Source organism: Trichechus manatus, unplaced genomic scaffold (assembly GCF_000243295.1).
Source record: "Trichechus manatus latirostris isolate Lorelei unplaced genomic scaffold, TriManLat1.0 scaffold00075, whole genome shotgun sequence".
NCBI lineage: Eukaryota > Metazoa > Chordata > Mammalia > Sirenia > Trichechidae > Trichechus > Trichechus manatus.
The window spans coordinates 13220801-13235945 of record NW_004444011.1 but is presented as its reverse complement, the minus strand read 5'-3'; the positions used below and the strand labels follow the sequence as shown (position 1 = coordinate 13235945).

General features: G+C 39.0%; 1 protein-coding gene across 1 annotated transcript in view; it reads right to left on the bottom strand.

The window, feature by feature from the left end:
• Window positions 1-15145, bottom strand: part of RSU1 (Ras suppressor protein 1) — a 255071-nt gene that overhangs the window by 177945 nt on the left and 61981 nt on the right. The window contains 4 exon segments of the mRNA XM_004391258.2: window positions 2844-2963; window positions 3234-3316; window positions 4947-5065; window positions 9328-9448. Of these exon segments, the coding sequence (XP_004391315.2) occupies window positions 2844-2963; window positions 3234-3316; window positions 4947-5065; window positions 9328-9448 (443 nt within the window).

Here is a 15145-nt window from a genome sequence, read left to right as displayed (position 1 = left end):
AAACAAAATAAAAAAACAACAAAATACACATTTTTTCCCCCTTTCTACTAATCACACCAACCAAGGAAGCACATCATAATCACCTCACGGGCTTTATTAAATGACCACATTTTTACACAAATAACGCATGCCTTCTAGGTTTGTTTGCCAACCACACCTTCCCTTCCCAGTGAGATTATTTTTGTAAGCACACTATGCTAATTATTTTTTTACAGTAACATGTAAAAAAAAAATTGGTATAGTGGTGCTTATGAAAATACCTTTCTGGGGAAAGGCATGGTTGGCAAACAAACCTAGAAGGCGCATGTTATTTGTGTAAAACTACGGTGCACAAAAATTAGTTTCATGCAAGGAGATCTTGATTCAGTAGTGTGGGAAGTGAAGCAGATATTTGTATTTTACACAAGCTCCCCAGGTATTACTGACGAGCACCTATGATTAACATTCATACTGATGCACACTTGTATTAATAATCGCTGGACAAAATCTTTCTCTGATAAGCAGTTTTTTGCCATAAAAAATTTTGCAAAACACCTTCCCTGATCCTGTACCCTTCTCCCAAAGCAAGACTTCACTGCTTTTAACTCAATAAAGAGAAGGTGTTGAGTTACTCCTCAGCTGTTAAAATCAGGACAAGTTCCTCCAGCCCTTTTACACCAACACAGAAGCTATAAGAGATGGGAAAAGTGGGGAGGAGGGTGAGACTTTACATTTGCTACTCTTGTGAATGCTTTTCCTTTAGATTAGCGTTGTCCAACAGAACTTTCTGTGCTGATAGAAATGGTCTGTATCTATGCTTTCCCACAGGAGTAATCACTAGCCACATGTGGCTACTGAGCATTTATGCAACTGAGGAACTGAATTTTTTACTTTATTTAATTTTCATTCATTTAAATTTAAAGAACCACATGTGGCTAGTAGCCTCCATACTAGACAGTGCAACTCTAGATGAGCTCTGCCTGCTCATAACCTTCCTAACACCTCACTATTAGAGGTCCTTGTTTCATTAATTCACTCAGTAAACACTCCCTGTGCACCTACCACACATGCCTGCCAGATGGTAGGCACTGCAGTTATAGCAGTGAACAAATATTAAAACACCCTTTTTCTTGTGGCACCTTACCTTCTGGTCTCTTTAAAACCATCAGAGTCATCTGAACAACTGCATTCTCAAAGAACACTGGGTTAAACGTGTCTTTAAAATTATGGTATCTTGGAGCAAGTAACTGCAATTTGAGAAAACGATATAGTTGAATGCAGTTCAAAGAACTGGAGAATACAGAGTTTGTATGAGAAAAGAAAAGTAAACTCATGAAACTTTTCTGGAAGGGCAATATAATCTCATTAATAAAATAACTAGTTTGGAAGTTATTTCCAAGGGAGGCCATAAGCCTAGCTGGGCCATATGAATGTCGAGAAAAAGTATTAAAATTCAGCTGCCATGAGGGTACCAGTTATCAGTTGCCATGGAGTCAATTCTGACTCATGGAGACCCCATGTGTGTCAGAGTAGAACTGTGCTCCATAGGGTTTTCAGTGGCTGATCTTTTGGAAGTTTGGAAGTAGATCACCAGACCCTTCTTCCAAGGTGCAGCTAGGCTGACTTCAACTCCCAGCCTTTCATTTAGCAGCTAAGCGCATTAACCATTTACACCACCCAGGGATTCTGCCATGGGGGTTGTTGTTGTTGTTAGGTGCCGTTGAGTTTGTTCCAACTCATAGGGACCCCATGTACAACAGAATGAAACACTACCTGGTCCTGTGCCATCTTCACAATCATTGTTGTGTCTGAGCCTATTGTTGCAACCACTGTGTCAAACCATCTCATTGAGGGTCTTCCTCTTTTTCACTGACTATCTACTTTGCCAGGCATGATGTCTTTCTCCAGGGACTGGTCCCACCTGATAACATGTCCAAAGTACATGAGCATTCTGGCTGTACTTCTTACAAGACAGATTTGTTCGTTCTTCTGGCAGTCCATGGCATATTCAAAATTCTTCATTAACACCATAATTCAAATGCATCAATTCTTATTTGGTCTTCCTTAATCATTGTCCAGCTTTCACATGTATATGAGGCGGTTGAAAATACCATGGCTTGGGTCAGGCACACCTTAGTCCTCAAAGTGACATCTTTGCTTTTTAACACTTTAAAGAAGTATTTTGCAGCAGATTTGCCCAATGCAATACATCATTTGATTTCATGACTGCTGCTTCCATGGGTGTTGATTATGGATCCAAGTAAAATGAAATTGTTGACAACTTCAATATTTTCTCTGTTTATCATGATGTCACTTATAAAGAATTCCCAGCTAGGACCCCATTTAACGATTTCCAATGGAGATGGCATTAGAAGAGAGTCAAATTCATAAATGGAAAAGATACTTTTAAATAGCTGTAACAAATACTTCAACTATTTGGTAAAAACTTTTAAGAGATTAAAACAAAAAAAAAGTGATGGTTTGATAAAAGTTTATAATAGGTAAGACAACCAGGATCCAGAGAGCTGAATCAGTATCACCCAGCTAGTAAATGAAGAACCATAAACCAGACTCTAACTACTACTCCCAGACTATTTCCACTACATCATGCAGGGAGCTGAGGCAGGTGACCTCGCATCAGCAAGCAGCTTCTGAGATACTGGACACTGTAGCTGCTGAACACAGCATCCAAACAGGTCAAACCCGTAACAGCTGAACTCTAGTCAAAGACAAATGGGACTAGAAATAATCAGAATCGAGTGTCTTGGTGGAGGGTATTTGCCAAGAGAGAGGGCTGTTCAGAACTGCTGCATTTGGATGATTATTATTAATTAAACTCAGTACCAAGACTGTTCATCAGCAACCTTACCTAGTTCCGGGGGCAGAACGGTCAGGCGGTTCCCCTGAATGTGGAGCTCCTTAAGCTGAGTAAGCTCCCCAATTTCCTTAGGCAGTGAGATGAGGTCGTTATCCCTAAGGCTGAGCTAAATATAAGAAAACAAGGAGTTGTCAAAACAATTTTCATGTGAAGAGGCGCTCAACAAAAACTCTTTTCTCTTCCATGCCTTCTCTTCTTTCAAGGCCCAATCCTTTCAATTTTATTTACTAAGTGTCTGCACATAAACAAGAAACAGTATCAGGAGTACTGGTTCATTCCTGCAAAACAAACCCTACCCCTTCTAAAACTGACTTGATTCTACTACAACGGCTGCAAGAGTGAATTGATTTTCTAAGAATTTAGATAAATTACTTACTATCTGCAACTTTGTGAGCTTCCCAATATCTGGCGGCAGGATTTCAAAATCGTTGTCACTTAGATAGAGTGCACGCAGGGTGGCTGCAAATTAAACAGCAATATATAAACAAGGTGGCATGGAACCCAACCATTTGAGGTCTGATCAATACGAGGGTGTCAGCTTTGATTAATAACCCTGCCTTGGTGAAAAGCCTATGACATACCTAGGGCTCACAGTACTAACAAGCAGGTCAAACTTAGATTTACTGGCTTATTGTATGGCTGGTGTGTTCAGGAAAACACCTATATCCAAGAGGACTGACACAATTAACAATTGTGGGCACCAGCAGTTTTTGGCATAGAGTTTCAATACACATTCAGAAAAGACAGCTATTTTTTCTCTATTACTTCTGATTCACATTTATTACTCCATTTGCATCCAAAGTAAAACAAAGAAAATCACTGTGTCACTTATATCAATACCTAGAGCAAAAGGGCCCTTTTGTGTAAATAAAACTACATTAAAAAAAAAAAAAAAAAAAAAGGCTGTCCAGTGATGGGAGCCGTAATCCCTGCTCACCATTTCTGTATCAGACTAATTGCCGTTCCTGGTTTTCATAGCCTCAAGGACAAAAATAAATGAAAACAAAGGGGCCAAATTAACGACAGGGAGTTAAGTAAATCATAACTTAAGCAGGATCTCAGTAATCAGAAATTCTGTTCACATTACACAACGATAACATGATCCCAAACTACTGAAGGCAACGTGCTAAAGCATCTTTTTATCATCAACCAAAAAAAAAGGAGTAAAATTAAACATTTAGTTTGTTTTCAGGTGTTTTAATTACATTGTAATATTTTAAATTCGACAGAACTATATGTTAACGTATGTAACAAAAAACAATTTCCTCAACCAGAAATCAGGGCATGAAAACATTTAAGAGTTGGTTTCACATGCTTAAGAAAGTCTTGGGAGAGACAGTATACATAAAACAATAAAATTTCAGAGACTAGTTCAGAAAATTCGGAATTTCTGGATTCATATATGTCACTATTTGGAGAACTGGAACACTCATTTAAGGGAAGCAACACTTTCCTAAATCTTTCTGGTACATAAGTTCCCCAAAAACTCACTTTCACCTAATTTTTAAGAGCATCTTCAGCAAGAAATCTGTGTGCATATGAAAGGATAAAGTGTGTTCATTTGTGACTAACAATTTCCTAATGTAAGGTCGTGTACTGAACAAAATAAACTACTTCAATAAAACTTTTTTTTTAAGATGTAAAACAATAATTTTGGCTGAAAATTTAAAAAATTTGGCTAGTGATTTATTAATGGATATTTTTATAAACAATTAATTAGAATATCTTTGGACAAATGTCCTACAAAAAGTTAATAGCAATGTGGGAAGAAGCAATTTTTTTGGCACACTCTTCAAAAAGAAAGTCAAGTTTCTTAGCTAAATGTGAGATTTGATCTCATTTAAGTACATAATCTCTATTAGAAAGTTAATATGACATTACTAAGCCCACTTCAGCCCAATGGTGTCAGATAACTATATATCAAATATACATACTGCTGAGCTATGAAGGAATATTCAAAAGGAACCTGTAAAGAAAAAATATGTATGTCCAATAATTTCTCTTAGAGTTTGGGCCCTGGCAAATAAATTTTTCTTTGAGAACGCAAAATACCATTTTAAGGAGATTTACAGAATTAAAAGTTTCTTACTAAGGTAGAAGAAGTTTCCTGGAAGAGAATTTTCATTCAAGTTGTTGTAAGTCAAGTCAAGGACCTCAAGAGCTGGTAGAGAGCCAAATCCTCGAGGCAAAGTGTTTAGCCTATTCATGCTGTGGTTGGGGAAAGAGAAAATTCAAGACATCACATTCAGTACATGTGTTTATACACGATACTTAGAACAACTCTGTATTGCAGGCCTAGGTACCATGTACGATGGGCTGATATCTCAAAGGAGTGTCAATATTCTATAATCACTTTATGCTATTTTAATCAGCATGATAATTTTAGTCAGAGAACCTGTATGTTCATGAAACGTAAGAAAATTTCTTAGTTGTCATTTACTCCAAAGGTGAAGCTTAGTCACTGTTTCACACAGAAATTTATATTATCACAAAATGCCTGTCCTTCTAGAGAAAAACCTCAAAACTTCTTTATGAATGTATTGATAATACCTCAAAACATACATAACTGTATGTAATTAGTAATTTTCAGAGTTCTGTCTTTTGTTTCTTTTATTCCTCTCAATGGAAAGAAAAAAAAAATCACTTTTTTTTTTGTTCTGCAACTAGTAACATTTAAAATTATCTCTAATGAAATCTAACGGACATTTTTTTCTCCTTCTATCACTTATGATTTTCTTCAAGACCCATATTTTTCTTAATGTAGTTCCCTTTGAAGATACTTAGAAGCTGATTTAAAAAAAAAAAAAAACTTTAAGTTGACAGATATTGAAAGATGAGAAGGACTGTGACACAAAAAATAATTCTAGTCATTGATCCTTCTCCATAATAGATACCATCCAGTTCACACCTACCAAATGTACCTCACAAGAAAAAGCTAATAGCAAAGAGAGAAAAAAAGGGGGAAAGTGGATTTCCACCTCTTCACGGCAAAAAAAGTCCCAGGTAGATTTTATGCTTGGCAAAGTAACCTCCAAGACTGTTGTGCATGTACAATTCTTTATGACATTTAAGGATGGAAGTATCCTTTATTGAAACCAAATTTTTTTAATATATAATTTTATTTTGTTATTGTTATTGAGACTATATACAGCAAAACACACACCAATTCAACAGTTTCTACATGTACTATTTAGTGACACTCATTACATTCTTCGAGTTGTGTAACCATATGGAAACCTATCTTAATTCCTCTCCTAGAGAACTAAGAATCTTGTTCAAACCTTGACAACTGCATCTATGTTGCCACCTTATTAAATATAGAAAGCTTCACACAATCAATAAAGCCCTGAGAGCCAAAATGCGAACAACTCCAAAGAGGACAAGGAGATAACTGATACACGGTCACCAAAAAGAAAAGTTTGCAGCTGTGTCCTAAGGCACCCCAAACCCAACTGAACAAAACCTGAGCTCATTATCTTCTTCCCAAACCTGTCTCCATCCATATTTCTATTTCAGCTGCCTGACGCAGCAATCTGGGTATCATCCCATCCCATCAATTACTGTCTTGTCAATTTCAGCTCCTATATATTTTTCATATACAAGCTCTCATCTGCCTCCACTGACCCTGTCCTAGTTCCCCCGGAAGCTAATCTAGCATCCTCACCGGCCGCCTGACCTCTAGTACCTCCCTCCAACCTCTCCTCCACACTAATCTTTCAAACAAAAATCTGACCTTATCTCATAACCCATTACTACACTGTGCAAATTCTTCAATGGCCCCTAAGATGAAATCAGAGCTCCTTTATTTGGCATACAGGTCCCTTTGTTAGCACTTTTGATTCCCTGCCATTATAGACACATTTCTTTATGGGCTATGTCCTCAATTATAACCTAAGCTCAACAAAGGGTAGATGACCAGTGCCTGGTTCATAAGGGGAGCTCAATAAACACTCACTGGATGAACAGCAGACAGTCATGCTTCCCTGTCTGGCCTCACCTCTGACTGTTCCTTGCCTCACACTTCACACTCAGCAACACCAAAAAACTTGTCATTTCTGGAATATGCCATGCTTATAGCTTTCAAGTATGTCATATGTCAGTCTCTCAATCTAGAATGCCTACCCTCTGCTTCTAAGCCTGAGAAATTCCTTCCCATGCATCAAGTCTTGTCTCAAATACTGCTCCCTTGCAGATTTACAGAATCTCACCTGTAGACCAAGGCACTCCTTGACCCTCTGATCCCACTGCCATCCTACAACCTCTACCACATCAGTGACCCAGCTGTGCTGCTCTGCTCCCTCACAGCTGCCCCCCCCCCCCATGCTTGGAGCTCCTTAGGGCCAGGGACTGTGTTTTACCTTTGAATCCCCAGAACTAGCAGGGTCCATGATGTAGACTAGGCACTTCTTTCATCAAATAAATGAAGTAATAAAACAACAATGATGATAATAACAGCTAATACTTACATATTGCTTATTACAAGTGCCAGGTACTGTTCTAGTACCATAAATATGTATGTTGTTATTGCTGCTGTTAGGTACTATTGAGTCAATTTTGACTCATAGCGACCCTGTGTGAATGACAAGGTAGAACTGCCCCATAGGGTTTTCTTGGTTGTAATCTTTAAGGAAGCTGATTGCCAGGCCTTTCTCCCTCAGAGCTGCTGGTCGCATTTGAACCATCTACTTTTTGGCTAGCAGATGAGCACTTAACCTCTGCGCCACCAGAATGTCTTATACATACATATATTCATATATAACTAATATAACTAATATTTATATTAAAGAAGCTATATATGTATATATAAATGTAATATATGTATATTATTTTCTGTTAATTGTTCAGGCATGTATTAAATGAGCTACATTTTTATATATATATAAATTTGTAATTTATATATATATAACTTAATAAATATGTGAACAAATTAAAAGAAAATAATAAACATATATATGCAATTTTAGCGTTTTTCTTACATACAAATCAAGCATTAGGACTTAATAATCTTCAAAACAAAGATATCAGTGTGAGATCCTTTCTTCTGCTCTGCCATATGGGTACATACTCTCCAAATCTACCGGGGGAAAAATCCATCTGATCTATAATGATGCTTCCCCACCTTTAAACTCCACTTCCCTGAGACATCAGGAAGAAGAGTGTCCATGGATCTTAAAAATATTGTCAACCAGGGGTGAATCTTAAAATAAGGTGTCTAACCAAACTCCCTGTGGGAAGAATGAACTAAAAATCATTCCATGAATGAAATATTTTTTTCATTATTGCTTCCTATTAAATTGATAAATACCTGGCCAGTTGCTATTGCCACTCCATGTAAACCACTAACTTAACTAGAGCATTTAATGGCTATAATTTAGTGAATATATTACCTCACGTGGAGGACGAAGCATGAGTGGCGCAGTTTCATCTAACAGCTATAACAATGAAGATGGAATTCAAAGCCAAAGTCAAGTTCCAGGTGGCGTCTGTGGGGTCTGACGGAGAGTACAAAGAGTGGGATTCCTTCCTCAGCTCAGCCACTAACCAGAGGGGCCACCAGAACCACGTCACTTAACCTCTCGGAAAGGGCTTGGCTTCCTCTCTATAAAATGGAAGCAGTAATGTCTGCCCTCCCCACCTCACAACTGTGGAGAGGGTCAAATATTGGCACGATGACTTTGAACACTATAAAGCAATTACAAACACAAGGAATGATGATTATTCACTGCTCCCTGGTTCTGCAACCTCAGCTGAATCAAAACTCCTCTCTTCACCTTTGTATAAAGAAAGACATAGGATTATAACTTCTCTATTACATAAAAGAATTGCAAGAATTAATGAAGCAGTGTTAGAAAATGTATCCTCCCCTCCATAGGAGGAGGATGCTTTGTAAATGATTTGTACTTCATAACACAGGGCAAAAAATCAACCATATTACAACTAGCCTCACCAGTTGCCCCTAAAGACAGTAACGCTATGCAAGTAAGTCCCTTCTTGGTCAACATAACTGAAATAAAATTTTATTGGAAACAAAATACAGTAAAATAAAACTTCCTTATTGCACCAACAATTAGCTTCTCAATTAGCTCTCAAACAAATATACACCACACAGGCCAATGAAAGGATATATTAAAACAATAAAACTTTTTCAAAAATCTAAAGTATAAAAAGAAATTAGAAATTAGCACCTAAGCACTCCTGACATGACAATCTTTTGGAACCCTGGTAGCAAAGTGGTTAAGAGCTCAGGCTGCTAACCATAAGGCTAGCAATTCGAATCCACCAGCCAGCCGCTCCTTGGAAACCGTATGGGACAGTTCTACCCCGTCCTATAGGGTCACTACGTGTTGCAACCAACTCGACGGCATCTAACAACAACATGCAATGATATAATGGCCATCCCTTGCCACACGCATACCCCTCCCTCCCTTCACTCTCTGGTTCTCCTTAGCTTCCCCTCCACCAAGACTCACCCAAGGTTCAGGTGTTTGAGTTTTTGGAGGCTGCTGATCTGAGTGGGCAGCTCCTCAATCTGGTTATTAAAAAAGTTAAGCACTTCCAAGTTCTTCAGTTCTGCTATGTTCGCTGGCACAGCTAGGGAAATAAAAGTGCTGAGCGTGAGTACAGAAATCTCACTCCTAGCAAGAAATGCCAGCAACACATTTTTTTTTCTTTCTTTCAAATGAAAGACAGACGTAAATCCAGTAAGATCATGTAATTCACATAAAAGTTTCATTAATTTTTCTTAAGTAGTAACTCACCAACAAGTAGAAGTGTTACTTCTTGTAAGATTAGATAACTTCTTGGTAATATCTGTACCAGAAGGGTGATGAGGAGGGAAAGCAGGAAGTAAGAAAGGGCAAACAAGAAATTCTGAGCCATGAACGGATTATAAGTGAATATGATAATCACACACACTTACAATTGTCATATAATGTCCAGTAAGTCCTATTGTTTCTTTTTCTTTCCTGGCATCGTCATCAGAAGAAAGAGAGCAAACCCCAGATCCCTCTCTGAATGACGAAACATTAATCAAGCTGTTTAAATAACCCAATATCTGAAGAGCTGTTGTCTTAGTTATCTAGTGCTGCTACAACAGAAATACCACTGATGGGTGGCTTTAACAAACAGAAGTCTATTTTCTCACAGTTTAGAAAGCTAGTAGTCCAAATCCAGGGTGCCAGCTCTAGGGGAAGGCTTCTTCTCTCTGTTGACTCTGGAGGAAGGTCCTCGTCTCTTGATATTCTGCTCTTGGGCGATCTTCATGTAGCCTGGTGTCTCTCTTCACCATCTCTACTAGCTCATTTGCTTGTTTAATCTCTTTTATATCTCAAAAGAGATTGTCTTAAAACACATCCTATACCAAACCTGCCTCATTAACATAACAAAGACAACCCATTCCCAAATGGGATTATAACCACAGGCATAGAGGTTAGGATTTATGACACATATTTTGGGGGGACACAATTCAGTCCATAACAGCTGACCTCTCAACAATCCAAGAAATCACAATAACTTAAGTCGAACTTTAAATGATGAAATATTCAACCGAGCCAGTTTCTGATGCTGGCCTCTGGAGTAATGCACCTTGATCGATACACACACACACAGGTTACATCAGATTTGCAACAGATCAATGCACTGTTATTATATAGAAATATGAAAAACCAACTCAGTAGCATGATATGAATACTAGTGTCCAGATCAAAGGTTGAAATTAAAGACTAGGAACCTGCAACATTCCTCATTCCCTAGGGCATACACTTGTAAATGCAAATTTAAAATCCAAAGGCATCTTTACCTCAAAAGTACTAACTCTAAATTGGTAGGAAAAAGGCTTTCAGTAGATTGCAATCCTTCTATCCCATCTGCAGGTTCCATTTTTCTACAAACACTTGTTACTGGTGACAAACTCTCGTTCATGTAAACTCTACTACCAAGTCTATTCAGATGCTCTGGCGCTGTTCAAGCCTCATCTCAGAAGCGGGCATCACCTTTGCATAAAACCACTACAAAGGTATATATAAAATTCCAAACGTGCATCTAAAATATTTAAGCACACAGCAGTTCCAACAACTCCAATTTATAAGCCCCTGTGGAAATAAACGCAAAGAGGACAAGCACACTGTTCTCTAAAGTTCTGAGTCATAATTTTCAGTTTCATGAAATATCTAATGTATCTATGACCCGGTTTCTTCTTGAGGGAAGGCTTGGTAAAAGGGAAGGGAAACGCTCTTTACTGGGGGAAGGTATTGCGAAGAACTAGAACACTCCAGACTAAGATTAGATGGGGGCAGAAGTCCAGATGGAAGGTGACCATGAATTGGATTAGTTACTAAAGTGGCTGGTGGTGGGGATAGTGATGAAAGGACAGATTTTAATGGGATAAATGAGGCAGCTGGGAATTACCTCCAGAAACTGCACCCTTGAATAGCCTCATGAATGCATATGAGGTGGACCTTTACAATTTGGCTGCAAAAACACATCTTTGCGTGCGTAGTGGTGCAACGCTGAGCAAATAATCTGAGAAAATGGACTACATGAAAAAGAAAGGGGCATCAGGATTGGAGGAAGACTCTAACAACCTGCAATATGCAGATGACACAACCTTGCTTGCTGAAAGTGAAGAAGCCTTGAAGCACTTACTGGTGAAGATCAAAGACCACAGCCTTCAGTATGGATTATACCTCAACATAAAGAAAACAGAAATCCTCACAACTGGACCAATAAGCAACATCATGATAAATGGAGGAAAGACTGAAGTTGTCAAGGGTTTCATTTTACTTGGATCCACAATCAACACCCATGGAAGCAGCAGTCAGGAAACCAAAAGATGCACTGCATTGGACAAATCTGCCACAAAAGACCTCTTTAAAGTGCTGAAAAGCAAAGATGTCACCTCGAAGACTAAGGTGCGCCTGACCCAAGCCATGGTATTTTCAATCGCATCATATGCATGCAAAAGCTGGACAATGAATAAGGAAGATGGAAGGAAGAACTGCCGCCTTGGAATTGTGGTGTTGGCGAAGAATACTGAATATACCATGGACTGCCAAAAGAACAAACAAATTTGTGTTGGAAGAAGTACAACCAGAACGGTCCTTAGAATGAAGGATGGTGAGACTACATCTTACATACTTCGGACATGTTGTCAGAAGGGATCAGTCCCTGGAGAAGGACATCACTCTTGGTAAAGTAGAGGGTCAGCGAAAAAGAGGAAGACCTTCAACGAGATGGATTGACAGAGTGGCTGCAATAATGGGCTCAACATAACAACAACTGTGAGCACGGCGCAGGGCCGGGCAATGTTTTGTTCTGTGGTGCATAGGGTCACTATGAGTCAGAATCAACTTGACCGCACCTAACAACAACAACAACTGTGGCGCAACGGTTAAGTGCTTAGCTGCTAACCAAAAGGTTGATGTTTTGAACCCACCCAGCAACTCCGCAGGAGAAAGACCTGGCGATCTGCTCCCATAAAGATTACAGCCTAGAAAACCCGACGGGGCAGTTCTACTGTGTCACATGGGGTTGCTTTGAGTTGGAATCAACTCGACGGCACTCAATAAGAACAGTCAATAACACATTTTTGTGCAACTGGATGGTATTCACTTTGTGCAAATGATCTCAAAGAAAATCATCAGCTTGTGCCAGCTGAGTCGCTGGGTGTTATCTTACCTGATCTCTCAGTAGACCAGCAAGTGTGTGAAGCGCAGCTGTACAAATGACGAAGCCACCGCCCTAGAGACCTCACACTTTCCCTCTGCATATCCTCCAGCCACCACTAAACTTTCTTGCACTGCATTCATCTGATTAGTTTGAAGAGCAATAAAGAAAGTTACTGAAACCAGGAGAAAATGATGATCTCATTGCAGCCACAAACCAAGAATAATGCAGCCAGAATTACCACCACCTCCCCAAAGTTACTTTGCCAACACAATTAAATGCTGGTCTGAAGGTATCGCCTTTTTGACAGGATGAGAGATTATTTCACTCTCCTTGCTAAATCAGTCCAATTTAAAACCACAAATTATGCTAACTGTGATTTAGGGCTTTGTTTTGTGGACACAAACAATAACCCTACATTCAATTTACTAAGCCTCTCCCAGCTTTTTGGTGTGCATGTGAATTTTTTGTTGAAGACTCCATTCAAGCTAGAGTGAAAAAAATTACACAGCTAATAGTCTCCCAAAACTACAGAATTTTTTTCCCTAGCCATGGTAAAAATAAAAGGAAATGAACATTTGGACCTGTATGGATGGGACAGCATTCATTCTTTCAACCAATATTTAGAGAATACCTATTATATGCACAGTACCATACCCTCAGCATCTATCATTTCAATACTTTTGGGATAAAGTAAAAGAGGTCTGTTATTTAAAGAAAGTAAGTTACAAAAGAAAGGGTGAAATAAGTCAGTCACAAAAGGACAAATATTATATGATTCCATTTATATGAAATACTTAGAATAGGCAGGTGTATACATACCTAAGTTTATTAGTAGTTACTAGGGGTCGGCGGGGGCACGGGGAAGGGGATTAATTGCTTAGGGGACACTGAGCTTCTGCTAAGGGTGACAGAAAAATTTGGAAAGGGATAATGGTGACGGTTGCACAACATGAGGAACACAATGTCACTGAATTGTACATGTGAAGAATGTTCAAATGGTAAATGTTTTGTTACATATATATTTACTACAGTAAGAAAAAGTAAAAAAAAAATTCAATAAATTGAAACAGCTCTAATACTTGGAAAACAGTTAAACTAATCCCAGTAAAACTGTCCATGAAAAATAACCAGTTAACAGCATGAGTTATGTAAGTCTAACGAAACCATATACATACATGGCATGAACAGTAATATTCTTTTTTTTTAGTTTCACACACAAAAATTTATACACTTACTGTTATGTAACCCTTGTTGCTCTCCCTATACTGTGACAGCACACTCCTCCTTTCCATCCCAGACTTCCCATGTCCATTCAACCAGCTCTTGACCCTCTGCCTTCTCATCTTGCCTCCGGACAGGAGCTGCCCGTTTAGTCTCATGTATCTACTTGAGCTAAGAATAAGAAGCACACTCTTCACGAGTATCATTTTATGTCCCATAGTCCAGTCTAATCTTTGTTTGAAGAGTTGGCTTTGGGAATGGTTTCAGTTCTGGGCTAACAAAGAGTCTGGGGACCATGCCTTCCAGGGTCCCTCTGGTCTCAGTCAAACCATTAAGTCTGGTCTTCTTACTAGAATTTGAGTTCTGCACCCTACTTTTCACCTGCTCCGTGAGGGACTCTCTGTTGTGTTCCCTGTCAGGGCAGTCACTGGTGGTAGCCAGGTACCATCTAGTTCTTCTGGTCTCAGGCTGATGAGTCTCCGGTTTATGTGGCCCTTTCTGTCTCTTGGGCTAATATTTTCCTTCAATCTTTGGGGTTCTTCATTCTCCTTTGCTCCAGGTGGGTTGGAACCAATTGATGCATCTTAGATGGCTGCTCACTAGCTTTTAAGACCCCAGACGCCACTCACCAAAGTGGGATGCAGAACATTTTCTTAACAAACTTTGTTAACTAATTGACCTAGATGTCCCATGAAACCATGGTCCCCAGCCTCCCGCTCCTGCTACTATGTCCCTCGAAGTGTTTGGTTTGTATTCAGGAAATTTCTTAGCTTTTGGTTTAGTCCAGTTGTGCTGACTTCCCCTGTAGTGTGTGCTGTCCTCCCCTTCACCTAAGATAATTCTTGTCTACTATCTAGTTAGTGAATACCCCCTCCCTCCCTACCCTCGTAACCATCAAAGAATGTTTTCTTCTGTATTTAAACCTTTTCTTGAGTTCTTTTAAGAGTGGTCTTATACAATATTTGTCCTTTTGCGACTAACTGAATCCACTCAGCATAATGCCTTTCAGATTCCTCCATGTTATAAGATGTTTCATGGATTCATCATTGTTCTTTATCGTTGTGTACTATTCCCTTGTGTGAATATACCATAATTTGTTTATCAATTCATCCGTTGATGGGCACCTAGGTTATTTCCATCTTTTTGCTATCGTAAACAGTGCTGCAGTGAACATGGGTATGCATATATCCATTCGTGTGATGGCTCCTGTTTCTCTAAGATATATTTCAAGGAGTTGGACTGCTTGATTGTATGGTATTTCTATTTGTAGCTTTCTAAGGACGTACCAAATTGATTTCCAAAGTGGCTGCACCATTTTACATTCTCACCAACAGCGTATAAGTGTTCCAGTCTCTCCACAACCTCTCCAGCATTTATTATTTTGTGTTTTTTGGATTAATG